The sequence below is a fragment of the Lontra canadensis genome, unplaced genomic scaffold (genome assembly GCF_010015895.1).
Source record: "Lontra canadensis isolate GAN:19392208 unplaced genomic scaffold, GSC_riverotter_1.0 scaffold3, whole genome shotgun sequence".
NCBI classification, from domain to species: domain Eukaryota; kingdom Metazoa; phylum Chordata; class Mammalia; order Carnivora; family Mustelidae; genus Lontra; species Lontra canadensis.
The window spans coordinates 22,525,402-22,551,813 of record NW_022630997.1 but is presented as its reverse complement, the minus strand read 5'-3'; the positions used below and the strand labels follow the sequence as shown (position 1 = coordinate 22,551,813).

The 26,412-nt window shown below is 41.6% G+C and overlaps 1 protein-coding gene across 4 annotated transcripts in view; it reads left to right on the top strand.

Moving 5' to 3' along the window:
- Positions 1-26,412, top strand: part of PLCE1 (phospholipase C epsilon 1) — a 311,110-nt gene that overhangs the window by 234,748 nt on the left and 49,950 nt on the right. For 3 of the 4 annotated variants that reach the window (XM_032836099.1, XM_032836082.1, XM_032836107.1), the window contains 10 exons: positions 6,043-6,718; positions 11,220-11,402; positions 12,818-12,935; positions 13,586-13,742; positions 16,822-16,944; positions 17,026-17,162; positions 19,795-20,033; positions 21,534-21,595; positions 21,678-21,843; positions 25,170-25,277. In XM_032836099.1, coding sequence (XP_032691990.1) covers positions 6,043-6,718; positions 11,220-11,402; positions 12,818-12,935; positions 13,586-13,742; positions 16,822-16,944; positions 17,026-17,162; positions 19,795-20,033; positions 21,534-21,595; positions 21,678-21,843; positions 25,170-25,277 — 1,969 coding nt within the window. The remainder of the gene's footprint in view (positions 1-6,042; positions 6,719-11,219; positions 11,403-12,817; positions 12,936-13,585; positions 13,743-16,821; positions 16,945-17,025; positions 17,163-19,794; positions 20,034-21,533; positions 21,596-21,677; positions 21,844-25,169; positions 25,278-26,412) is intronic. The other variant, XM_032836091.1, reaches the window with a different exon arrangement.

Here is a 26,412-nt window from a genome sequence, read left to right as displayed (position 1 = left end):
GCACGTGTTGTGCCTCTTCAAGGCCACACTCAAATGGCAGAGCCTGGTCCAGCTAGAAGATCCTCTAGAGCCATCCAAAACCACTAGGCCTACCGACTTCAGTATCTTTGCCACAAAAGATTTTATCTGTAGTCAGTATTCATGAGTCATACCTTGCAGTCATCTTGGAGTCTTCATACACACTTGTGTGCATTTATGAGACGTTGTGGCTTGTTTTGCAAAGCCTTTCCCAGTTCTGTGTGTGTGTGTGTGTGTGTTTGTGTGTGTGTGTGGATGAGCCTACACTGGGAAGGGCAAGAGTGTTTTTAGAAAAGAATTTCGGTGGAATTGGAGTACTGGATCCTAAAAATCTATTGTGAACAAAGAAATGAATGCCTTATATCTGAGTCCCTAATGCTGTTAAGGAGTGAGATAAACCTATATTCCAGATTTCTCCAAAGGACCCAGATGCTCAAAGAATAACCTTACCACAGTGCCCTGCCCCTTAAGCTGAAATGTCTCACAAGTAGCTTCTACCAGTTGTTTTTGGGGTTGTTGTTGTTTTTAAGACTATCTCAAATCAAAGGTTATTTGAAAGTTTTCCACACTGTTGGCTGACCTTAGTAGCAATCTATATACATAGAGAGGACCATCGACAAATAAACACATGTCTGCACAGAAAGCACCTTATAGCCATTTCCGTCCTTAATCTACATCTACCTCTATCTGGGATCTTTGTTCACAACAGATTCTGAGGATCCAGTGCTCCAATTCCACAGAAATTAGACTACGTAATCATCACAACAGTTCCATTGGACTTAGGATCTTATACCTCCCAGGGCTAGGATTGAACTTCAGGCAGGCTGGCTCTGAATCATGATGAATCATGGTCCTATTAACTTTGTAGGAAGTAATGAGCAGTTTATTAAGAAAATACATAACCTGATTGATTAATAGCCCACTTGTCCCCTCATGTAAGATTTTCATCAGGGAATATGAGAAAAATAATTATCTGTCAATTTATGGTCTCTCGCCGACCAACACTGCAGAATTTCTTCAGGGGGTGAGATACAAACTTTCCTTCCCTTTCACTCCTTGGTCCTCCTTTTGAGTCATATGGCCTAAGTTTGACAAGGTAGTTTCTTTCCTGGTTTACATCTTTGATATTTGATGACATTATTTGCTTTCTACATAACCCTTTAAGTGCCACCTGACTCCCTCTTGTAAACCCACAGAGACTTGTCTCCTGAAAGAATCAGGCACAGAAGTGTATGACATTCACCATATGATCTAAGACATGAAGCTACTAGTTTTCTTCTTGAAATGAATTTATTTAATTACCAACAATTGTCAATTTTATCTTGGGCATTTTCCTGGGAAAAATGCCTGTTTTTTTTTTTTTTTTTTAAGATTTGTTTATTTATTTTAGAGAGAGAGAGTGCAGGAGAGGAGGGGCTAAAGGAGAGGGAGAGAGGAAAAAATCCTTAATCAGACTCCCTGCTGAGCTTGGAGCCCAACTCAGGGCTCAAAATCATGACCCTGAGGTCACAACCTGAGCCAAAGCCAAAAGTCAGATGCCCAACCAACTGAGCCACCCAGGTGCCCCTGGAGAAGAGTGCTTTTTTAATAGAAATGTTAATACCTAGCATTCATTCTTCTTGTGTTCAAAAATAGAAACTGATCTTCAGAGAGATGCTGTCTCTCCCTCCCAGCTTATATCAGCTCTGAGCAGCAAAAATAGGCTTCAGAAAAGACTCATAATTTTTCTCCCCAGACACAATCTTTTATAATGCTTGTATAATGGTTGTAATTTTTCACTGAAAAATATTTGATTTAGCTCAGAACTCAAATTAAATGGAATATGGGAAACACTCGTTCTTTTGCTAATTTAAAATGAGGAGTTCTACGTCCAAATTCACATAGGTTGTATTTCATGGGTACAGACACAAATTGAATTCTTTTTGCTCTTAAAAAAATTAATAAAAACATGGGGGTGCCTGGGTGGCTCAGTGGGTTAAAACCTCTGCCTTCGGCTCAGGTCATGATCCAGGGTTCTGGGATCGAACCCCACATCGGGCTCTCTGCTCAGCGGGGAGCCTGCTTCCCCCTCTCCCTCTGCCTGCTGCTCTACCTACTTGTGATCGTTCTCTCTGTCAAATAAATAAATAAAATCTTTTTTAAAAATTAATAAAAACATGAAGTGTGATGTGGAGAATGTGGAAATGGTCCCAGAGAAAGGAAAGAAGATAAAAGGGTGTGGATGTGACTCTAAACAAAGCTCCTTTAAAGGAATAGTTGGGCTAGTTTAGCATAAGAAAAGGAAGAGGGGAAGGAAAGCAGGAGGGATGAAATCTTGGTCTTCTATAATTTATCAGAGCGGAGTACTTTACTGAGCCAGACTGAGTGTACCGCTGAGTGCTTTGCAAGTATTGTCTTAGTTGAGCTTCACCTGCTCTGTGAAATCAGCATTGTCTTTTTGCCATTTAAGATAAGTGAGGCTCAGAGAGGTTGAGTGATTGACTAAGTCACACAGCAAATAGGTAGCAGAGCTAAATATGAAACCCAGGGTGACAATATAGGGCATGTTCCTAACTACCGCACTAAATGTATGAAACACCGACCTAAGTATTATAGAAGAGGACATAAATAAGTATTGGTTTTCCATTGTTCCTGGTTGCAATTTCAGAGGAATAGAACTAGGCTAGACACAAAGGATTTTCTTTTTGTTTCTTCACTTTTTATTGTGAAATGTAATGTTAAGAAAGGTCCTAAGGGGCACCTATATGGTTCATTTGGTTAAGTGGATGACTCTCGATCTCAGCTCAGGTCCTGGTCTCAAGGTTGTGAGTTCAACCCCCATGTTGGCCTCCATACTGGGCATGGAACCTACTTAAAAATTAATTAATTAATTAATTACATAAAATGTCAAAGGAATAGGAGCCAACTGAAAGAGCTTCTGATGGCCAAACTGGAACAATATGAGCTATAAAGTAAAGTTGTATTAGATTATAAACCAAAGTATTAAATAAATATCCATGAGTCCATATATAAGTGATAAACAAACAAATGGGAGAGAAGAGACAAATCTCCTATGTGGAAGAATTCCATATAACTTATATAGATACTCCACACTCTAGGAGGTAGAAAATAACTCCCTATACCTTAAATGTACAAAGAGGACAGTATGGGGGCACCTGGGTGGCTCAGTTGGTTGGGTGTCTGCCTTTGACTCAAGTCATGGTCTCAGGGTTCTGGGATCAGGCCTCACATTGGGCTCCCTCCTTGGCAGGGAGTCTGCTTCTCCCTCTGCCTGCTGCTCTCCGTGCTTGTGCTCTGTCTCTGTCTCACTCTCATTCTATCTCAAATAAATAAATAAAATCTTTTTTTATTTTAAAGGACAGTATAGAAAGGAGTTTTTCAAAAAAAGAATAACTTTGGGATGCCTGAGTGGCTCAGTAGGTTAAGCTTCGGCCTTTGGCTCAGGTCGTACTCTCAGAGGGTCCTGGAATGGAGTCCTGAGTTGGGCTCCTTGCTTGGTGGGGAGTTTGCTTCTCCCTCTGTCTGCTGCTCCCCTTGCTCGTTCTCTCCCTCCGCCCCCCCAACAAATAAATAAAATCTAAAAAAAAAAAAAAAAAAAGAATCTTTACAGTGGGACACGACCAGCACTACCTCAGCCAGGTCAACATCAAGAGGGATAAGTCATGTTAATAGTATGTCCCATGGCTATGATGTTATGAGAATGGCAGTTTACCTCTGGAGACTTCCTCCCTAGAACCCATAGCCTCAGTCTAATTATGAGAATATCAGGCAAGTTCTAATTGAGAGACATTCTATAAAATACCTAACCAGTGTTCCTGAGAACAGTCAAGATCATTAGAAACAAGGGAAGTGTGAGAAATTGCCGTATCTAAGAGGAGCCTTATAGAAATGTGACAACTAAATGTAATATGGAATCCAGGAAAAGAAAAAGGACATAAGTTAAAAAAAAAAAAAAAAACCCTAAGGAACTCTCTAAAGTATGGACTTCAATTAATAATAATGTATCACTATTGGTTTATGATTGTGTCAAATATGCCATCCCAGTGTAAGATATTAATAACAAGGAAAACTGAATGTGGGGTCTACTGTCTTTGAAATTTCTACATAAATCTAAAGGTATTTTAAAGTTAAAACTTTTTTTAAAAACTAATGTATTTGGAGAATTATCAAGTGAATACATGCGTAACTACTACTCATTGCCAGCACCCATAAACTATTTGTTTTCCTTTTCAATTTTTTTACCACCTTTTCCTCTATAGTAGTGAATTTTACAATACTATTTCCCACTTTTCTTTATAATTATATCACTATTATGCACTTCTAAATAATATAGTATCGTTTTGCCCGGTTTTGAAATTTACATTTACACAAATGTAACCATACAGTATTTATTTTTTTTGTGTCTTGCTTAAGATATGTCCCTATTGTTGCATTGCATTAACTATTACTACTCATTTTCATTGCTGTGCAATGCATTACATAGTATAAATGCATCAAATTTTACTTGTAGGTTTTATTGTTGCTGGGCATTAGGATTGCTTCTAGAGTTTTCAGTGTGGCTTATCTGAAAAGGATATTCTGATTATCAGATTTACAAGATCTCTTGTAGATTTCTTTTCTTTTTTAAGAATATCTGCTTATGTGAGGCAAGGAGGAAGAACTTGCAGAAAACATGAGCGGGATCTTGCTCAGGGACTGGGATCTAGACTGAGAGTCCAGGAAATCCAGTGCTACTGCTCATACTTTGCCAGGAGGCAGCAGTCTGCCCAGGTGCCAAGTTCCCAAGAGAATGGGAACATTCCTTCCCAGAGATGTATGGACCAGCTCCTTCTCAATTTTATCCACCACTTTGCAATGAATATCTATGGACCAAACAGCAGAAACCTTGACCTTAATAAAAATTCTTCATGCTTAGAAAAAACATGAGTCTCTCCTGGGCACATGCCTACAAGGTGGACATACAGGAGTGAGGCAATGAGGTCTCCCTTGCCTCCCCCCGCCCCACATCCTTCTGGACACCTAACACTCTCCATTCCCAACTCAAGTAAGACAACTTCCTAAATTTTCCAAGCTGACAAGTCCTTTATGTGGACATGTGTGCACACACACATGGACACACGCACAGAAACACAATGAAAATCTAAGGTTATGTCAAGGAGAGCTAGCTGTTCTTGTTCATCTGGCCACTGTGACTATATTTTCCAATGAGTGTCTTTGAACAAATGGTATTTTATTTTTTAACAGAGACACATCTTAGGCCAGCTTATTAAGTCTTATTCTGCCTATTTTAGCCCCACTGTGTTCAGGTCACGACTTTTGGTTCTGATCAAGTAGAAGGCAGTCAAACCTAGTGATGAAGGTCCCAGGCTGATTAGTCAAGAGCAGAATCCTGCCTCGAGTAGACCCCTTCTGAGCTGGATGACCGAAATGAGTTACTGACCCTTCTGAAGCTGTTTCCTCAAAGGTTAAAAAATAAATAAATAAATAAGGCCTTCCTTCACAAGTAGGTCAAATGAAGCACAAATGTACATAAAGTAGTTAACAGTTCCTGATACAAGAGGGAAAACTAATACATCATGAAGATTATTATTGATATTAAAAGCACAATAACTTTGGACTCCTGGGTGGCTCAGCAGTTGAACACCCAATGCTTGGCTTTGGCTCAGGTCATGATCTTGGGGTCATGAGATTGAGCCCCATGTCAGGCTCTGCACTCAGCGCAGAGTCTGCTTCAGATTCTCTCCCTCTCCCTCTGCCTCTCTAAATAAAATAAATGAAATCTTATAAAAAAAATACAACTTATCTAGCAGTTCCTTTCCTTATTCCTGTGGTTAAACCTATTGCTAAATATAGGGTTTTAGAATGCAGCTATAAAAATCTACTCTAATCGTTAGCATTTTATATTTCCTATGCTAATTTGAATTCATAGTGAAGTGAAAAATGATGCCCAGTGTCAGTGAAAAGCTTTGTCTTGTTCTCACTTCTAATTATAAGACAGACCAAATTTATATCTCTTTCCATTAGGTTTATAATTGGAGATCTGTTGGATTCTGAAAATGACCTCTTTGAGCAGTCGAAAGAATGGGACTCTCATGGATCAGAAGAGCCACAGAAGGCCTTTGACCATGGCACGGAGCTGATCCCGTGGTACGTGCTGTCCATCCGAGCTGATGTGCACCAGTTCCTACTGCAGGGGGCCACTGTCATCCACTATGACCAGGACACGCACCTGTCCGCCCGCTGTTTCCTGCAGCTTCAGCCTGACAACAGCACCTTGACCTGGATAAAGCCCACCACTGCCTCCCCAGCCAGTGCTAAAGCAAAACTTGGTGTGCTTAGTAACACGTCTGAGCCTGGCAAATTCCCCTTACTGGGCAATGCTGGATTAAGTGGCCTGGTGGAGGGGGTCTTGGATCTGTTTTCAGCAAAGGCTGTGTACATGGGACACCCTAGCATCGATATACACACTGTGTGTGTTCAGAACAAACTGGGTAGCATGTTTCTCTCTGAGACTGGCGTGACACTGCTCTATGGGCTCCAGACCACGGACAATAGATTATTGCACTTTGTGGCGCCCAAGCACACAGCTAAGATGCTCTTCAGTGGATTGCTAGAACTCACAAGGGCCGTGAGGAAGATGAGGAAGTTCCCTGACCAGAGACAGCAGTGGCTGCGGAAACAGTACGTCAGCCTCTATCAGGTAGGGATGCACCCTCCCCCGTCTCCTCACTCCTCACTCCCCTAACTCTTAAGATACTAATCTTGCAAAACCACACTGGGACCACCAAGGTTCACCCTTACACTCTGTCACTGGGCAGCTTTGACTCTCTCTGTGCCTCAGTTTCTGATCTATAAAATGAGAGTGATAACAATACGCATTCATAGGGTGGCTGTGGGGTCTGAGTTAATACGTGTAAAACCATAATGTCGGCTGCTATACATAAAGAGTAGTGTCTGACTCATAGTAGGTCCTATAGTTATTTATATGAACACAGCGACCAGACATTGTACTTCTCACATCGGAAAGAAACTGATTAATATAAGCATTGTCACTTACTCAGTTTCCATTGAAAGCATGACAGTGTAAATGTTTTTATTATTAATTAGGGATTGGTTGATAACATTGGAAAACTTCACTTAGGAAGCTGAAATCCTGCTTCATCCCCTGATGTGCTGCGTGACTCTCGGAGCATTGATTTACTGTGCATTGCTGCCTCACGGTAGAACTTCTGAGTTTAAAAGAAACTTTCCCAAATGTAGGATCACTCACGCACGGAGTTCTGCCTCACTAGGTTATCATATTGGCAGCAGCCCCCGAGGGAGTTTCTCATAGTCAGCTGCTTGAAGTGAGTGGGTTTCTCACTACCCTAAAATTCTTGGGTATATCAACACTCCAGCTAAGAGTGGCAGCAGGACTGGGCTGAGCAAGGTGTGGGAAGAGACACAGGCGCCACCGGACTGATGCGCTTGTGGAGGATGAAGGGCAGATGGCTGGGAAGTGAGCCACGAGGGGACACCATTGATGGCACTGCCAAATGAGTTGTAACTGAGTATTCGGTTTTTCTTTGTTACGCTTTTCCATCTTTTGGCAAAAACATTATCTTTTTTACTAGTGACACTGAACAAATAGAACTATAATTTAACTATAATTTAAATTACTCAAATGACTGATTTCATATCCTTTTCATGGTTCTAACATGTTTCCCACCAGCAAAGACATCCCCCCAAGGCTATTGGTAAGGAGATAGATAGATAGATAGATAGATAGATGGATAGATAGATAGATATTGCACACATATATATATGTGCAATACTTATGAGTAGAGAGCATATCCTGAATAACTGATTTATTAATTGATTAATAAGCCCATAGTTCTATCTACACAACGATGCTAGGACTGCACAGCAAAAAGCCTGTTTCAGTTAACTCCTCCTAAAACGGAAACCAAAATACGAGCTTCCTGTCCACTCCACAGGGAGAGTCCAGTGTGGTCAGCTGCTTGGAAAAAAGGTCTTCAGGAGCTATTGTAAATATTGATCTTTAATTATAATCATTCCTCAGCTTTCCAGCATCATACAAATCCATGCAACCTGGACATAAACCAAAGCTCTGAGCTTAGTTACAATCACGGTCACAAACCAGACATGGTTTGTTGGCTCCATTTGTTTCCCTTCCGATCTTATAGCATAGAGTAACTAAATTAATACCTAAGGCGTGTTTGGTTTCTCATTCACCCTGGCAGTCTACAGTTTTTGCTGAAGGAGGCACCAGCTGAGACCAGGAATAGCAGAAGAGGTAAAATGCTCTGCTGGAGCAGAAACAGAGGAAGTGACCTGGAGCCAGCTTAGTCCTTCCGGGTTGCAAACACAGCTACACCCCCGGCCCCCTCCCTCTCCCGCTACTTGGAAACAAGCCCTTACCTTGTAAAGGCAAAACAGCTCCATATAACTCTGCCACTTCTGAAAACACAGGCGATGGTCTTCCTCCAAACATTGTTGTGCATGAGCCACCGAGGAAGGTGAGGCAACATGTCTCAGAAACACACCCTCAGGATTTTAAAAAAAAAAATGAAAAGGTTAGCAAATGGTTATTTTCCCATATGTAGACCAGCTCCCACGTTGTTTCAGAGAACATCAAAAAGATGCTGCCAGTGTGGGACCTGGAGAACAAAAGCTCAATAGGCATCCTGTTAAATGCCCTCTTGGTGATTTATAATACTGCTTAGCACACTTAAGGTTCCTGAGAAGTCCTAAGGTACAAAAGAAATGAATTTAAATGTATCTGTGCATTCAAGAAATTTATGAACAGTCGTGAGTTCTTCTGAGTTAACAGCCCTGTAAGAGTATTTCTTTATCCCCAGTTTGGGAAGGGCTTATACAGAAAATAATCTTTCTGGGGCACCTGAACGTGTCTCAGTCGGTTGAGTATCGACTCTTGGTTTTGGCTCAGATCCTGATCTCAGGATCATGAGATTGAGCCCCACGTCGGGCTCCATGCTCAGCACAGAACCTCAGCTGAGTTCTCAGCTTGGCTTAAGACTCTCTCTCCCTCTCATTTTGCACCCCCACCCCCGCCCTTAAAATAAATAAATCTTTAAAAGAAAAAAGAAAATAATCTTTCTGACATCTGAATCTTCTTGTGTGACAAATGTATATGAATCTGCTCTCTTTTTTTTTTTTTTTTTAAGATTTTATTTATTTGAGAGGAAGCATGAGCGGGGGAAGGCAGATGGAGAGGGAGAAGCAGGCTCCCTGCCCAATGCAGGGCTCAATCCCAGGACCTGAGAACATGACCTGAGCCAAAGGTAGACGCTTAACCAACTGAGCCACTCAGGAACCCCATGCTTTCAAATACAAGCATTTTAGTACAAGTAAATGTATTTGATCTAATGGAAATAGTAACAGGAGATAAAGCAAAAGACAAAAAGATACAGTAACATTTGTAATAAAGCCTAGGAATGCAGGAAAATAAAAGAAAGTAAGCCCCAGAGATTTGATGTGTGGTGTGGGACAAAGACTGGTATCATGAGCTTTGGCCTGAGGTTGCATGGGCAGAGCTAAGAACCCATAATCTTGGGTGTTTGGAAAGATCTCTGGGAATCTGAAAAGGTTCAAAGGAGGGTTCTCAGGTGATCTTTGGTTGTAAGCAACAGAAACAGATTCTGGCTGTCTTCAAGGGGAAAAAAAAAGGATTTATTCAAAGGATTAGATCAGTTAAACAGTCTCCAAAATATCATGTGTGAAGATAATGCCAAGAGGTCAAAGTGCATGAATACTATTTTAAGGAATCAGTTTCTTGACCCTAATGTCCACATGAACTTCTTTTATTTTCCTGTATTTCTTGGCTTCATTACAAATGTCACTCTTTCTTGTCTTTTGGCTCCCTGTTCAGCAGGCAGCCTGCTTCTCCCTCTGCCTGCCATTCCCCCTGCTTGTGCTCTCGCTCGCTCTCTATCTCTGACAAATAAATAAAATCTTTTCTTTTTAAATGGAACTTTTCTAAAACTGAGAATATAGTTTCACTCACAGTAGATCTTCTCCCAAATTAAAAAGAGAAGGGACATCCTTCACATCCCAACCAACTTTATTGTTTTGTACAAAATAAAAGAAAGAGTCAAACTATATTTCAGTTCCCGGAAAGTCTCCTTTAAAGATTAAACAAAGGCATGTGCCTTTTCCAGGCCTGAAATATTTCTATTAAGAGTAAAGCTTGACCCGTGTTAGGATGTTCTGAATTTAGAAATACCAAAGCAGTAGAGGCTGATTCTTTTATATATACATGGTATGGGTCTAGTAAATATTTTTATTAAAGATTTCCTTTTTTAAAAGCAGTTATAGGTTCACAATAAAATTGAGAAGAATGTACAGAGATTTTCCCATAAACCTCCTGTCCCCCCCATGCATAAATAGTGACTGCCACTTATGATGCTGTCATGAAGCATCCCTGCCCCTTAGGGATCTTCTCACTGCTCACAGCATCACAGTATGCATGGTGTTCTGAGTGCCCTGGGCTCTCTGTCCTTGGGTATCAGGCACTCTAGAGGACAGCAGCCCAACTATTTCCTTATTTATTTTACCCAGTGTAGTTGTTGACACATAATGTTACATTAGTTTCAGGTGTGCGCTGAGTATTTAATAATATGTTTCCTCCGTGGTTACCTCCCCAGAGCTCTCTGGAGTAAATTCCAGGTATGCCACATACTCTGTATTTCAAGTCAGACTGTCCCAGGTATCAAAATAGATAAAAAAGAAACAACAACAATAAAAAAAAAAAAAAAAACCCTAGGATGAGGCAATACAAATAGAACTTGATCTTACTTAGTAGATCCGCACATACACACACTCAGTCCTCCAAAGCCCTAATTTGCAAGTGGGTCTTCCTGAATATTCCTACAGTGGCCATTCTGGAATGTAACCTCTGAAACTGGGAAGGGAAGTTTGTTTTCATCCCACTTGCCCATGGCCCGCCAGAAAGCACATCCCTGGAACTCAGCAGGATGTGACCAGGACAACAGGATGTGATGAGACTCCCTACAGAGAGTCCTGACAGCTAGGACAGAGCCACTTGGGTGGCCAGACCTCTAGTTCGCCCTAACTGCCTGTGCTCCTCCACCTCTGGGGATTTACTAGAAGCCATTCATCTGTGGACTTCCCCACTGCTTGCTGTCTCCTCATGTGTTCAGAATGTGGCTCTTTTACAGGAGGACGGACGGTATGAAGGCCCAACTTTGGCTCACGCTGTGGAGCTGTTCGGTGGCCGGCGATGGAGTACACGCAACCCCAGCCCCGGGACATCTGCGAAGAGTGCTGAGAAGCCCAGTGTGCAGAGGAACAACACGTTGGGCATAAGCACCACCAAGAAAAAGAAGAAAATCCTTATACGGGTAGAGTGTTATTTATGACGCCTCAGACCCAATCATCCAGCACTGTCCTATGGTCTACAACACCAGAAACTACCTTAGTGCATTTGGGGTGCGGACAGAATGAAACAAATGAAATGCAAGTGCTTACCAGGCACCTCCAGGTGCCAGGCCTAGTGTCAGGAATTGTGTCAACACCTGAAAAAGTCAGGGGCGGCCAACAGTGAGCACTCAGTAGGAGTCACAGTGAAGCCATCTACAGAGTGCTGTGGGAGGAGACATAAGGAAGATCCAGGGCTAGGACGCAGGCAGGAGAGGCTTCCCAGGGAAGCTGACAGATGGGTCTTGAAGGATCAAAGCGACAATGCCGGGGGCAGGGTTGGCAGGATTTCTGGCAGAGGAGGCAGGAGGGAGGCACGAAAGACTGGGCTCGTTCAGGGAAGCACACACAGTTCTGGGTTCGTGGTCCACGCTGGAGCAGAGGCTCTGTGGGGGGAAGCAAAGGCTAAAAAGACCAGGGATCCCATTAGGAAGGTCTTCGAGGGCCAAAATGCTCAATGTAGAACACAACTTAAAATATAGTATCAAGAGAAGCAACATAAATGTCCATCCACAATTGAAAGATCAAGGAAAGGTGAGGTATACATACAATGAAATAGCATTCAGTCAGCCTTTCAAAAAGAAGGAAATCCTGGCATGTGACAATGTGGGTGAACCTTGAGGTAATTACCCTAAGTGCAATGAGCCAGTCACGAAAGGACAAATGCTGCATGATTCCACTTAGATGAGGTACCTAGAGTGGTTAAGCTCTTAGAAACAGAAAGTAGGATGGTGGATGCCAGGGGCTGGGGGACGGGCCAAGGGGAATCCATTTTTCATTGCATCTAGAGCTTCAGTTTTATAAGAGGAAAGCGTTCTAGAGACCTGTTGCACAACAAGGCACATAGAGTTAGCACTACCCTACTGTACACTTAAAAATGGTTAAAGTGGTAGACTTTATGGTTTTTACCATGGCAGAAAATATTTGGTTAGTTACCACTATACATTCTATAATACATTATATAGAGATTATCACTATAACACGGTAAGGTAGTTTCTCCGTGGTTATCTAGAAAAAGTCCCACACTTTGCATATGGGAGGCCACTGATGCCTAAGCCAACCTTTGTTGGCTTCATAATTTGGTCTCTATGCAGAGATGCCAGGGGTCGTGTGTCTGCTTTTATCAGCCCCCTCCCCAGGGAGTGCTGCTGTATCCAGAAAAACAAGTGGCCAGTGTAACATGAGATTCCTGGGTCAGCCCTCACAGGGGTCTGTACTGGTTTGGGGTGGGGGCATGTAGAAGGTGGGGCAGTCAAAAATAGGGACCTGCCTGAGCCACAGCAGTGCCTAGAGGGAGAGAAACCCAGGACGAAGACTGTTGGCACGTGTGTGTTCCCAGGGTGAGAGTGGAGAGGCGGCCGACGACGAGATGGCCATGCGGAAGGCCAAAATGCAGAGGGAGAGTCGCAGCCGGAGTGGTTCAGACCCTCAAGACATGAATGAGCAAGAAGAATCCGGTAAAGCCCCATAATGACATCTAAGATTTTTTTTAAATTATTATTTTATAGGGAAAATATGCATTTGGTTTTCCATTGTGATTTAAGTACTGTGGACATTCTTAACAAAACTCTATCTTGTTAAATACAGTTACCTTTGTAGTTAACTAGGTAGTGGAACCTAAGAGGTACTTCTGGAAGCTCAGTGTGCTTGGAAGAAATTAATTAATTAACTTGGCCTCATGGACAGAGGATATGAGATATGCAAAATTAATTAACTTGGCCTCATGGACAGAGGATATGAGATATGCAAAATACAATGTGGTGGATGAGACAAGACCAGACCAGTGATTCTCAACCACGGCTAGATGATTTTTTTTTTTAAATATCTGGATGCCATGGCAGCTCCCCAGCCCCAACCAAGTCCAACACTTTCGGGCTGGGACCTGAACATCTCTGTATTTTTAAGCCCCAAATGATTCTGATGTGCAGCCAAGGTGGAGAACCCACCACATGAGTCCACTCATCAGAATATTTTGATACTTCTTGTACAGAAATTGCCGGCGAGGTGGATTTGCTCAGACATTCAGAAGCAGCTTTGATGTTTCTTTGATTTCTAGGGAAAGAATAACCTGGCGTCATTGTCTGGTTTCTGTGTTTCTCTCTCATAGAGGCAAATGCCGTCATGAGCCCTCCTAACACTCTGCCTTCCAGAAGAGCCCACTCTTTGACCACGGCTGGGTCCCCCAACTTGTCTGCTGGGACATCATCTCCCATCAGGCCAGTGTCTTCCCCTGTGCTGTCTTCTTCAAACAAGAGCCTGTCCAGGTGGGGCCTTAACATGATAAAACACAAGGAACCTTCACATCATCCAAGTTATGTAGAAGGGCATCATTTTCTAGTGCTCTGTGGAAAGTCTGTCTCTAATTTTGACTTAACAATTAAATTGAAAACAGAAAAACCCCCAATTTTTAAAAGCTTCTAATTTTCCTGATTTTACAGTCCTATCTTCTTGCATTACTATGCTTGCTATTACTATATTACTATATATTACTACTATTGCTACTATTGCTACTACTATTACTACTATTACTACTACTATCCTATTACTACTATATTACTACTATATACTACTACTATATACTACTATTACTATTACTATATTACTATTACTATATTACTATACTTACTATTACTAATTACTATATACTATTATGATTACTATTACTATATCACTAATTACTATTACTAATTACTAATTACTATAACTAATACTTACTATTACTATATTACTATATGTGTATATATACTATATACTATATATATACTATTACTATATGCTAATTACTATATGCTACTTACTATATGTATATACTTACTACTTACTATACTTACTATACTTACTTACTATATACTTACTATATGCTAATTACTATATGCTATTACTATATGCTACTATTACTATATGCTAATCGTATGACAGACCAACCCTTCAAAGGTCAGGAGTGCTAACACAACCCAAACTTTGATTTTCTAAAGTTGCCTTGTCAAATAGAGTAGCTGCTGGCCACGGGGGCAAAAGAAAGATGTCTATTTAAATTCGATTTTAAATCCATTAAAACTAAATAAAATTTAAAATTCAGTTCCTCAGTCACACTATGCACATTAAAAGTGTTCTACGCTACAAGTGGCTGGTGGTACTGGAATGCAGTGAGACAGAGAACATTTCTGTCATTGCAAAAAATTCTGTTGGCTATCGTTGCTCTGAGGAATAAAGTAAGTTTTAATGGAAGCTACCTTATCCTTTGCTGTTAGATAAAATATATTTAATACTCTTCTCATATGTAAGACAAGATACACATGTCTGGAGAAATGAATGTATTAGAGCAAGTTGGGTATGTTAAGGTGTAATTCTAAAGCTGGTATTATAGTAAATTATTTTATAAGGTTCATGTGAAGTACAAATTTGAAACAACATCTACCCTCTCAGATGAAATGATATTAGGAAAGCATAACAAAGGAATTAGAATGCCATACCATTTCCCTCGACCCCCCCAAACAGTTTAAGAAATGCAGAGGTTCCAGACAGAACCAAGATAAAACAGGCACTCTTTATCAAACAGAGGAGTGGTAGGAGGAAATGGGTCTGTGCAGACACTGGCTTTGGAAATGTTAATTACACACTCACACGTGCACACACACACACACACAATTTCTCTCTCTCTCTCTCTCTCTCTCTCTCTCAAGGAAGTTTGCTACTGATAAGAACCCTGCAGTAAATCATCTTTTAAAGGGAAACTTTCTTTCACAATGTGAATAATGAACATAAGTTATGCTTTATACATTCACATTTCTACACTTAGTGAAGCTGGGTCAAAGGTACATGGGAATTCTTTGTACCACTCTCATAACTTTTCTGCAAGTTTAGGTTTGTAACAAAATGAAAAGCTACATAGAATCAGAATTCTTTATATTTCAGCCTCTACAGTATGCTGGGTAAATAAAGTAGCCAAAGAACTTGGATGAAGTGGCTTTTCCTTTATTTCGATCCCTCACGAGCAGAAATGGGAAGGACAGAGTAAGGGAGGGAAATCTTTTTAAAGAGTTGCAACTAACATGCCAGAGACAAGATCATCAGCCCTTCCCACAGGAGGACAGGGGTCAGTGCCCACCAGGTAAACCCAAAAGATAAGGCAATGAAAGAAAAATTAGCCCAAATGCTGTTCAGGGAGGAAGCAAGGCTGAGCCCTGGAAGGGGAGAGAGTTGACAGACTTTCCTAAAGTCTAAAATAGAAGGGCTCCTGCAGACAGTGGCTGACAGAACAAGAAGGGAAGAAGACAGGGAACATAACTGCTTAATGCAAATAACCTACTTTATCAGACCTTTTCCTCTTCCTGAACCTCCAACCTTGTTTCTAACAACACTTTGGGGATCAACACCCCTTGCCTACAAACAATGACAAATCCATCTTTTGAAATACTCTTCCATGTAGAGAGTGCTTTCAGATGTCAATACAAAATAATTTTCCTTGAATAAACACTATTAGCAAGATTTAGGATAAACTGGCTATTTGTTACAGTATTCCCTATATTTTCTTACATATTTCAAATATTTCAAAAAAAAAAAGATAAAGCACAAGAAAACAAAAATAAGTAAGAAAAAAAAAGATCCTGTTTATTGATTTGACCAAAAACCAATCAAAACATTTCTTATATTATCCTGTCAGGGAACAAGTATAGAAAATAAAAGTGTTATGAAACAGCTAGACTGAGTTTTGACTGAGTGGACTGGTAATTTTATATTGAATATACAGCCTTGGCAGGTGCAGATATATTCTAGGCAGAATTGGCTTCTTTCCATTCTTAATATTTTTGTGACTCACATTTTCCATTAGTATTAAAAGTCCTTCCTTGTTTTCATCTAATAACTGGTTAAGAAAGGAAAAAGAGAAGACATTGATATGTTCAGGACTTTGCTCTTAAACGTAATTCAGACTATGGGAAAGAACGTGCAAATTTTTCCATAGGTTATGCTTTTGAAAAAGCATAGGCAATTTTGAAAAAAAATGACTTTTCTTCAGAAAGGTTGAATTTAAGTTCTTTGGTCCCACTAACCTGTGATTTCAAAGAACTGTTTTGATTAGTGGGAGGATATTAACCTTAGCCTTGTGGCCTTATTACATAGGCTATAAAACATAAGGTGGTTTCACTGTATCATATGTCCTATTTACTCTGACACAGTATAGATTACTTTTGAGAGAAATGAAAAGAGAGTCCAGAAAAGAGCCTCCGTCTTAAATGACTTGCAGTCCACTTCTTGGCTCATGTTGCCCCTCGGAGGGCGTCTGTTGGGGCTGGAGGACACTGTAGCCCCGGTGTGCCTATTAAGTTCCTGTCTTTGTTGCAGTGCTTGGAGCAGCAGCAGCTGGCATGGGAGGATCAAAGGAGGAATGAAGGGTTTTCAGAGCTTCATGGTTTCCGACAGTAACATGAGTTTCGTTGAATTTGTTGAGCTGTTCAAATCATTCAGGTACGTCAGGCTTTCTTCTTATGCTTTCTCAGCCCCACGTTTTCATGACAATACTCAACGTGTTTTCCACACCCCACCCAGCGTGAGGAGCCGCAAGGACCTAAAGGATCTCTTTGACGTCTACGCCGTGCCCTGCAGCCGAGCTGGCTCCGAGTCAGCCCCTCTCTACACCAACCTAACCATCGACGAAAACACCAGTGATCTTCAGCCTGACCTAGGTTTGTGCAACCCCGTGACATTTCCTGTGGAGACCTTTCTATCTAAAAACGAAGGTTAGAGATCCCATCACACAGACCTTCATCCTGTCCCACAGAGTGTGCTGCTACCTGCAGTGTGGTGGAACACTTTTAGGATTCCTTCAGGTTGCCTTGGGGATGGGTATCGTTGGCATTTTAGGCAAGGAAATTCATCGTTATGTGAGTCTGTGTAGGCATTCTGGAATATTTAATGCACAGAGCCTTCCAGTCCTTCTGATAGTCAGAAACCCTCTCCCATCCACGCCCAATGTCCAGTAGGTATGTGGTACATCACCTAGGCTTCCCTGCCCGCGGGCTGACGGGCATTCAGCCCCAGAGAGGGAGTTGCCTGCTCTTTGACAAGGAGACCTTTAGTGAGCTGCTCCTGCTCAACATCCAGGACACTTTTCCGAGTGTAAACTGGAATGTCTGCCTCCTATGCCCCACTCACCACCACTGCTACGATCACCACCGCTCATACACTGTAAACCTGTTAGTTTTCTATTCTGTTCTCTCGAGAGACAAGAAGCACAATGAGGCAAAAACAAACTCCTCTTTCATATAGTTGCTTTTTTTTTACTCTAAAACCTCCATTATCCTCAATTTAGACTATTAACCTTTTCAACTCTAGTCACAGAATGTGGGTAACTGTGGATTAGTCAAATAGTTACACTCGTTAAAAAATTAAAAAAGCATTTTTTTAGAGAAGTTTGAGGTTTACAGAAAAATGATTGGAAAGTATAGAATTCCCATACACACTTCACTCCTGAACAAGGCAAGTGTTACGGGTACCAGTGCTCCACACAGTCAGAAATCCGTATGTTAACGTTTGGTTTCCCCGAACTTAACTACTAATAGCCTGGTCTTGACCAGAAAAACCTTACTGATAACATAACAAGAAGTTGGTTAATCCATATTTTATATATATGTGTGTGTGTGTGTGTGTGTGTGTGTGTGTATACTATATTCTTATAGTTAAATAAGCTAGAGAAAAGTAATTATTATGAATAAAATTGTAGGGAGGATAAAATCCATTTACAGTATTATACTACATTTATTGAAAAGATCTGCATACAAGTGAACCCTCACCGTTCAAACCTGTGTTGTTCAAGGGTCCATCGTACCCTCCCCCACACACATACACTGTTTTTCCTATTATTAGTATCTTGCATTATTAGCATGGTGTATTTGTGACAGTTGAGCTGATATTGATTTATTTTTATTAGCTGAAGCCCATAGTTTAGTGTTCCCTGTTCGTGTTGTACATGCTGTGGGTTTTGACAAAAGTATAATGACCCGTATCTACCATTACCGTGTCATACAAAATAGTTCTGATGTCTTAAAAAATCCCATGTTCTTCACCTGGTCTTTTTTCCCACCTTCCCTCTGAACCCCTTTTTACTGTCCCCCTAGTTTTGTCTTTTCCAGAATGTCATATCATTGAAATCACACAGTTTGTATGTAGTGTTTTCACATTGGCTTCTTTCTCTAAGGAATATGTATTTAAGGTTCCCCTGTGTTTTTTTCATGGCTCAATAGCTCGTTCTTTTTATCACTGAATAATACTCTATCGCATGGATATATCACCAGGTGTTTATCCGTCCACCTTTTGAAGAACATCTTGGCTGCTTCCAAGTTTTAGCAGTTATGAATAAAGACACTATAAACATTTGTGGGCAAGTTTTGTGTGGACATAAACTTCCAACTCTTTTGGGTAAACACCTGGGAAGGCTGGATTGTATGGGCAAGCCTATCTTTAGGCGTGTAAGAAACTGCCAGCTTCTCTTCCAAAGTGGCAAGAATTAAAAAGGCCATACCAAGGTTGGTGCCAATGTGGGACACCTGGAGCATGGCTGGTGGAAAGGTAAAATGGTACAGCCACTTTGGAAGAGGTTTGGCAGTTTCTTAACAAAACTTAATACAGGGGCGCCTGGGTGTCTCAGTCGGTCAAGCGGCTGCCTTCGGCTCGGGTCTTGATCTCAGGGTCCTGGGATCCAGCCCCGCATCGGGCTCCCTGCTCAGCGGGATGTCTGCTTCTCCCTCTCCCTCTGCCTGCTGCTCTGCCTACTTGTACTCTCTATCTGTCAAATAAATAAATAAAATCTTAAAAAAATTTAAAACAAAACAATACACTCTTACCATCCAATCCGGCAATTATACTCCCTGATAGTTATCCAAATAAGCTAAAAACTTATTTTCGCATTGAAACCTGCACACCAGTGTTTATAATTACACTTGTGAAGTACAAAACAACTACAATTTTAAGGGTTCATCTTCACTATCTATAAAAGTAAAAATGTAGTTATTCTCAAAAATTGAAGTTCAAATTCAGCCTGAAGTCCCCAACTGAATGTGGAGTTAGTTCTCCTTTCATACCCTGAGCTCATGCACTTTCAAGATCACTGACCTAGTTCTCTCTTGTTTTCTTTTATTTATTCACTGATTCATTTTTTTATTCCCTCAACTACGTGAAGCCAGGAATAAACACTGAGTGTGATGGCTTGTGTAGACAGATGCGTGAAGAGACTAATTCCATAACACCATTATCTCCAAAGTGAACTTTGTGAAAGATTCTGGCTAGCTTGCGCATATTCTGTGGGTGCTTCTGTTTCAGATTTACTGACCAGAAATGTCTCGGACTTGGGGTTGTTCATTAAGAGTAAACAGCAGCTGTCAGACAACCAGAGGCAGATATCTGATGCCATTGCTGCTGCGAGTATCGTGACAAATGGCACTGGGGTCGAGAGCACGTCTCTGGGCATCTTTGGGGTCGGCATACTCCAGCTCAATGACTTCCTTGTCAACTGCCAGGGAGAGCACTGCACTTACGATGAAATCCTCAGTATCATTCAGGTTTGTACCATTTCGTACACACATGTATATAAAGCTTCTGAGTGTTCTAATTATTTTCTGCTAAACATACTGTTTCTGTACTTCTTTCCAGAAACCTTAAGTCTGGGGCAGAAACAGAAGGGTTTCATTAAATGCCAAGTATATGTGTTCTTATTTGACATACAGTTAACATAGATCGCAAGCCTTCTCTTGGTGACTGTTGTAAGGAATCAGTATATGGTTCCTTCTTGTTGTCCTAGCACAGTAATAAAATTAGTAGTCTAGGTTTTCAACCTCTTTGCTCATTTAGCAAATATTTATTAGCTCCTTCTATGGGCCCAGCTCTGTTCCAGGATGTGGGATATAGTAGTAAATAAGATCACGTTCTGGCCTTCACCTAGTGGGTGAGGCAGACAATAAACAAAGAGAGAATGTAATTTCAGGTATTGATGGATTCTGAAAAACTCAAGTAGAGTAAGGATGTAGTGAGGCAGGAGGCTGAAAGGAGTAAGCACAGGACACCCTGAGGAGGTGACAGTGGGGCTGAGCCCTGAATCAAGAAGCCGCGTGAAGGTCTGAAGAAAGAGCATTCCAGACAGGGAGTAGCGAACTCAAAGACAGAGATGGGAACGAGACAACAAAACGGCTGGTGGAATAGGAGCCCCATGAGCCAGACGCACAACAGTAGACGCGATTCCAGACAGATGGGCAGGGGCCGAGTCATCTGGACATTTTAGGCCACAGTAAGAACTTTGACTTCAGTCCGTGTGACATGGGAAGCTACTGGAAATTTTTGAGCAGGGGAGTAACCAGATTTGATTTATGTATTCAAGAGGTCACTCTGGCCCCATTGGGAAGTAAGCTGTGCTGGGAATGAGTTGGAAGCTGAGAGACCGGGTAGGAAGCCGTTCCAGTAGCCAGGCGAGAGGTGATGATGGCTTCCTCAGGAGGGTGGCAGGAGACAGGCTGGGACCTCATTTGGGCCATGCCATATACAGCGGGCTGGGTCTGGGGTTCCAACCTCCCTTGTCAGCCAATTGGGAATGAGTGGAGTCTCTGCCCAGCAGCTGATCACGGAAAATGCTAACGATGTAAGATTACGATCCCATGGTCCGGTGCTTACTCTACTACTACTACTACCATTGCGTTGGGAGCACTGTACCGAGTGCTCTCTGTGACTGGTCTCATTTCGTCTCTCCCCAGCTCTGTGGTAGCTGCTTATCCCCAGGTTCACCTGGAACATGCTGACAACCATTTGTTTTCATATGAATCAGCCTCAGACTTTTCCCTTGCTCTCCCTTTTTCTCTTAAATAAATACGCTTTGTATAATAAACGCACATATAATAAATGTTTTCTTTGGGACTAAAATACTGCCTCTTACCACTGCATACAAAATTAGTTCAAATATTTGGTTTAGATGTTTCCTGATGAAAACAGAATAGCTTTAAAAAATGACATGGTGGGTTTTTTTCCCCTTAGTTTCCTTTACCTAAATATCACTCTCTTTGTGTCCCTTGCAGAAGTTCGAGCCTAGCGTTAGTATGTGTCATCAGGGCCTACTGTCATTTGAGGGATTTGCAAGGTAACTTTTAAAATCTCCTTTGCCCATCATTTGAGAGTATCTGTTTTCCTCATGCAGACCTAAGAAAATGTGTTTCCTCTAGGTATCTGATGGATAAAGATAATTTTGCCTCCAAAAATGATGAGTCACAGGAAGACATTAAAGACTTGCAGCTGCCCCTGTCCTACTATTACATTGAATCTTCACACAATACCTACCTCACAGGCCACCAGCTCAAAGGAGAGTCCTCAGTGGAACTCTACAGTCAGGTACAGAATTGCACGTGGCATGTGATTTCCACTAAACCTTATTAATGTAACCCCCAAAGTCACAAAACCCTGACCCTGACTCCTTTGAAGAACTTACAAGCTTTTATATGGGGAATGTGAGGAAACATGATGTGTGGGAAAACTGCCTATACATACAGTTGTTTTCTTTACTTCTTTTTGTTTTCTTTCTCCCTCCTATCTATACTTAACCCTTATACAAGGCAAAAAAAAAAAAAAAAAAAAGTATTTGTTTGAGACTCATAGCTTTTAAATCCTACTTAGTCTGACCTACTCCTACTAAAATTAGATTTTCCCATGGGAAAATTAATCGTTTCACTAAATGCTAAATAAATCAATGTATTATAATGGGAAAGCTTAATAGAAAATGCAACAAAATTTCTAGGAAGTTAATCCAAAGTATTGTTTATTTTCATTCACAATTTGTTAGACAATCAGTCCATCCCTGTCTATGGTAACCAGCTTCAGGAATGAAAATATACAAAGACTGTAGGCACTGTCCCTACACACTTAAATTCATGCAAACATTCTTGGAAACTCATAAGGGTCTCTGGACTAGAAAAGGCACATCCTTTTGACCTTCACACCATGTCTCAATGATCTGCACGTCAGTTGCCTCTTTATATCTTTTGCAGTTTTCTCATCTGTGCTGCCTATTTTCTGACCTCCTACAAGAAGGGTTCATCAGGAGGAAAAGTGAGGCTAGGTCCGGGAATATAAGTGTGTGGTTGTGAGGGGTAGGGCAGGGAGGGTGTTCAAGTGTGAGAATTATCATCATTTACACAAACCCAGCAGAGTTGAGATTCCTTTGTTCTCCACATCAGTCAATATTCTGTAAGAATGGGTCAGACTTCTGTCCCAAAGCTTATCTAGTATGGAATTTGTATTTTAAATGCTAAATTCTAAAATACTTTTATTATGAAATGAAGAGGTGTCCTTAGAGTCGTGATTTTCAAAATAGAAGTTCTATCAGGGAACCTCAGCGGGGGAAACTGAGAGGAGCAAGCAAGGGTAGGGGGGCCCCATCCCCGCTGTAGCTAAAGGCCTATTCTTATGTGCTTTGCATATGACCCTCCATTTGCACAGAGAATTCCAAGGTTAAAATGGAGTTGAAATCCATTGTTCTAGTTCTAGGAGAAAGACGTGAACTGTGTGTGTGTGTGTGCGCACGCGCACGCACATGCATGCAGTGTGTCTGTGGATTTCTCCCAGGAAAATGAGCAGGGGCTAATTCCTGCCTCACTTCCCTATTTGACCTCTAAGAGGTTTTTTTTTAACTCTTTAGCATTATACCCCAAATAGAGATCGTCACAGCATTTGAAGGAGGCCCAAGAACCACTCAAATAGACTCACAGACGTGGTTAAACCCAGTGTGAAGATTCTGTGTAGTTTATTTCTTACCACCCTCTGCCCTCCCTCGGCCCTCCCAGTTACTTCCTCAACCTTCCTCCACGGGACAGACTGGGAGTCAGGAAAAGCCCTGTTCTCACCTGGAATTTCCAGCCCCAGTTTCCTTCTTCTAGCCCTGTGTGGAGGTCTTAATGTCTTACAGACTTCGGAAAGACCTTTGCCTTTGCGTGCTGAAAAACCATCTCCTGAGCTGCCAGTCAGCGAGTGTTCCCCCAGTGTGGTCACCATTTGACACAACAGTCCTCAGCCCACAGCAACATACCTCTACATACTGTAGCTGCCGGAAGAAGCTCTTAGCCTTGGGAGTTTAGGCCCCAGAATCGGTTTGACCTGGGCGATAGGTCACCTGGGAAGACTGGGGGCTACATGCCGTGCAATGGGAAGAATCTAGCAAGGACCTCATTTTAAAAAGTTAAAATAAGAGGGGTTCTGCTGAGTTTCATTGCAACAACTCTAGCGGCCACTCGCCCACAGTACTGGATTGCTGTCACCTGGAAATATTATATGGAGTTTTAAATCTGTGAGTTGGCCTGCTCCCAGATACATCCACCTTTTGGTTTGCTTTACTCTTCCAATACATGAAAATCTCTTAAGATAGTTCGCAAAGAAGGGTGCCTGGGTGGCTCAGTCGGTTAAACATCTGCCATCAGGTCATGACCTCAGGGTCTTGGGATCGAGTTCTGCATCAGGTTCCTTGGTCAGCAGGGAGCCTGCTTCTCCCTCTCCCTCTGCCTGCTGCTCCCCTGCTTACGCGCTCTCCTTCTGTCAAATAAATAAATAAAATCTTTTTAAAAAATAAAAGCTTTTTAAAAATAAAAAAAAAAATTTTAAAAAGATAGTTCACAAAGACAGTCTATGGAGGAAGAGGTTGCTGCCTACAAATATTACGGAGCTGCACCCTGAGCACATGTGTTGGGAGCTTTGCTGCCAGCTCCCCATCAAGGGGAGCAAATGCGTATCATCTCACCTAATTCAGCAGTAGTGCTTCTCGGAGCACTTTCCTGAAGAGGTTGTGAGATAGGGGGTACGGGTGTTGTGACTGATCACTGATGACTGCTGTGGGTATGGGAGAGTGGAATTTATGGGTTATTTGCCTCTGTTCTAGGATTAGACAGCAAGGTAAATCCTTGATGACTGCTTGCTTTTACTCTTCTGCCATGCTCCATGTTCACAGGAAAGGCATTAGCCAGTGGCAGAATTTGGGTCTAAATTGGAAGAGATTTATTCTGGTTGGATTCATACACATGTTTAGCCAGTTCATTAAGGAATCGGTAGCCTCATTTGCTTTGGTCTGCAACCTCAGCCCCTTCACCTTCACTCACATTTGCCCAGGTAGGGCACTAGCCTTGCTCTCTCGTTTCAGGATGTACCCTGTGCATGTCCCTTGAGGGACCAAAGTTGCTGGGAAAATAGTCATATGGGTTTGCTATCAAATTTTACCTTCCAGGGACACCTGGGTGGCTCAGTCAGTTAAGTGCCTGCCTTTGGCTCAGGCTGTGATCCCAGAGTTGTGAGATCAAGTCCAATATCTGGCTTCCTGCTCAGTGGGGAGTTAGCTTCTCCCTGGGTCTGCTCTGCTTGCCACTCCCCCTGCTTGTGCTCACTCTCTCTCTCTCCCCCTCTTTCTGACAAATAAATAAGTAAAATCTTAAAAAGAAAAAAAATTTTTTTACCTTCCAATAGCATTCAGCTCCAGTAAATACTCTTTCCACTGTAATCTGTTCTCTCCCCTAATTCATTGTGGCCTTTGGCCAAAATGCACGATTTATTTTAGATCTTATGCCCTTTTGCTTTAGCCCTGAGAGTGGATACTGATATACAGAAGCATGTGTTGAGTTTAATTGGAGGCTCTGTGTCCATTTGTTCATCTGGAGTGAATCCATGCATTGGTCACACAGGTCCTCCTACAAGGCTGCAGGAGTGTAGAGTTGGACTGCTGGGATGGAGATGATGGGATGCCCATCATCTACCATGGGCACACGCTGACAACCAAGATCCCCTTCAAGGTAATGCTTCATAATGTTCTTTAAATCAGATCACAGAGTCATTATCTTCATTAGTCCTTTACATGACTGACTCTTCCAAACTATACCTTAGGTTGGGGTTCTTATTCCTGACCCAAGTCAATAGACTTCCCAAAATTGCGTGAGATGTGCACATGTTCATTTTTCTGGGAGTTGATCTAGAACTCTCATTAGCGTCTCATTCACCAGTTTAATAACCATTACCTTAAATGAGTTATCTTATAATAATATTGTTGCAATTTTTACATCATAAGATTGTCTATGAAAGGCAGGGGCTTTTTTCCTGCTACAGGTGTCCCTCTGACAAGACCAACATCATGTGTTAGGAGATGATTAAATAATCAATATTATAAAGAAATGAGAATTGGTTCCACTAGGGGAGGTCAGTCACCCAGGAAAACTAGTTGCAGTGTATTATTGTGTCAAATTCTAAATAGTTTATTAGTTCATTGTATAGTTACTATCCTCATTCAGAGTGGTTTGGGCTGTATAAAATCATTTTTCTCTGAACTGTAGCTGGGCTGGGATGGAATACTGTTATTTCTGTGTTATTTGCAGACAGAATAGCTAAAATGCATTTTCTCTTTAGCTCATTTTCCTATTCATCTCTCTTTTTTTTAATTGTGTTATGTTAGTCACCATACAATACATCATTAGTTTTTGATGTAGTGTTCCATGATTTATTGTTTATGTATAACACCCAGTGCTCCATGCAATACGTGCCCTCCTTAATACCCACGACCAGGCTCACCCATCCCGCCACCCCCCTCCCCTCTAAAACACTCAGTTTGTTTCTCAGAGTCCACAGTCTCTGGTTTATCTCCCCCTCCAATTTCCCCCCTTCACTTTTCCTTTCCTATTCATGTCTCTTAAAACTTATGTATTCTAGGGGCACCTGGGTGGCTCAGTGGGTTAAAGCCTCTGCCTTCGGCTCAGATCATGATCTCAGAGTCCTGGGATCGTGCCCCACATCAGGTTCTCTGCTCAGCAGAGAACCTGCTTCCTCCTCTCTCTCTGCCTGCCTCTCTGCCTACTTGTGATCTCTGTCTGTCAAATAAATAAATTAAAAAAAAAAAAACTTCTGTACTCTATATTGAGAGAAGGAGGATTTGAGAAC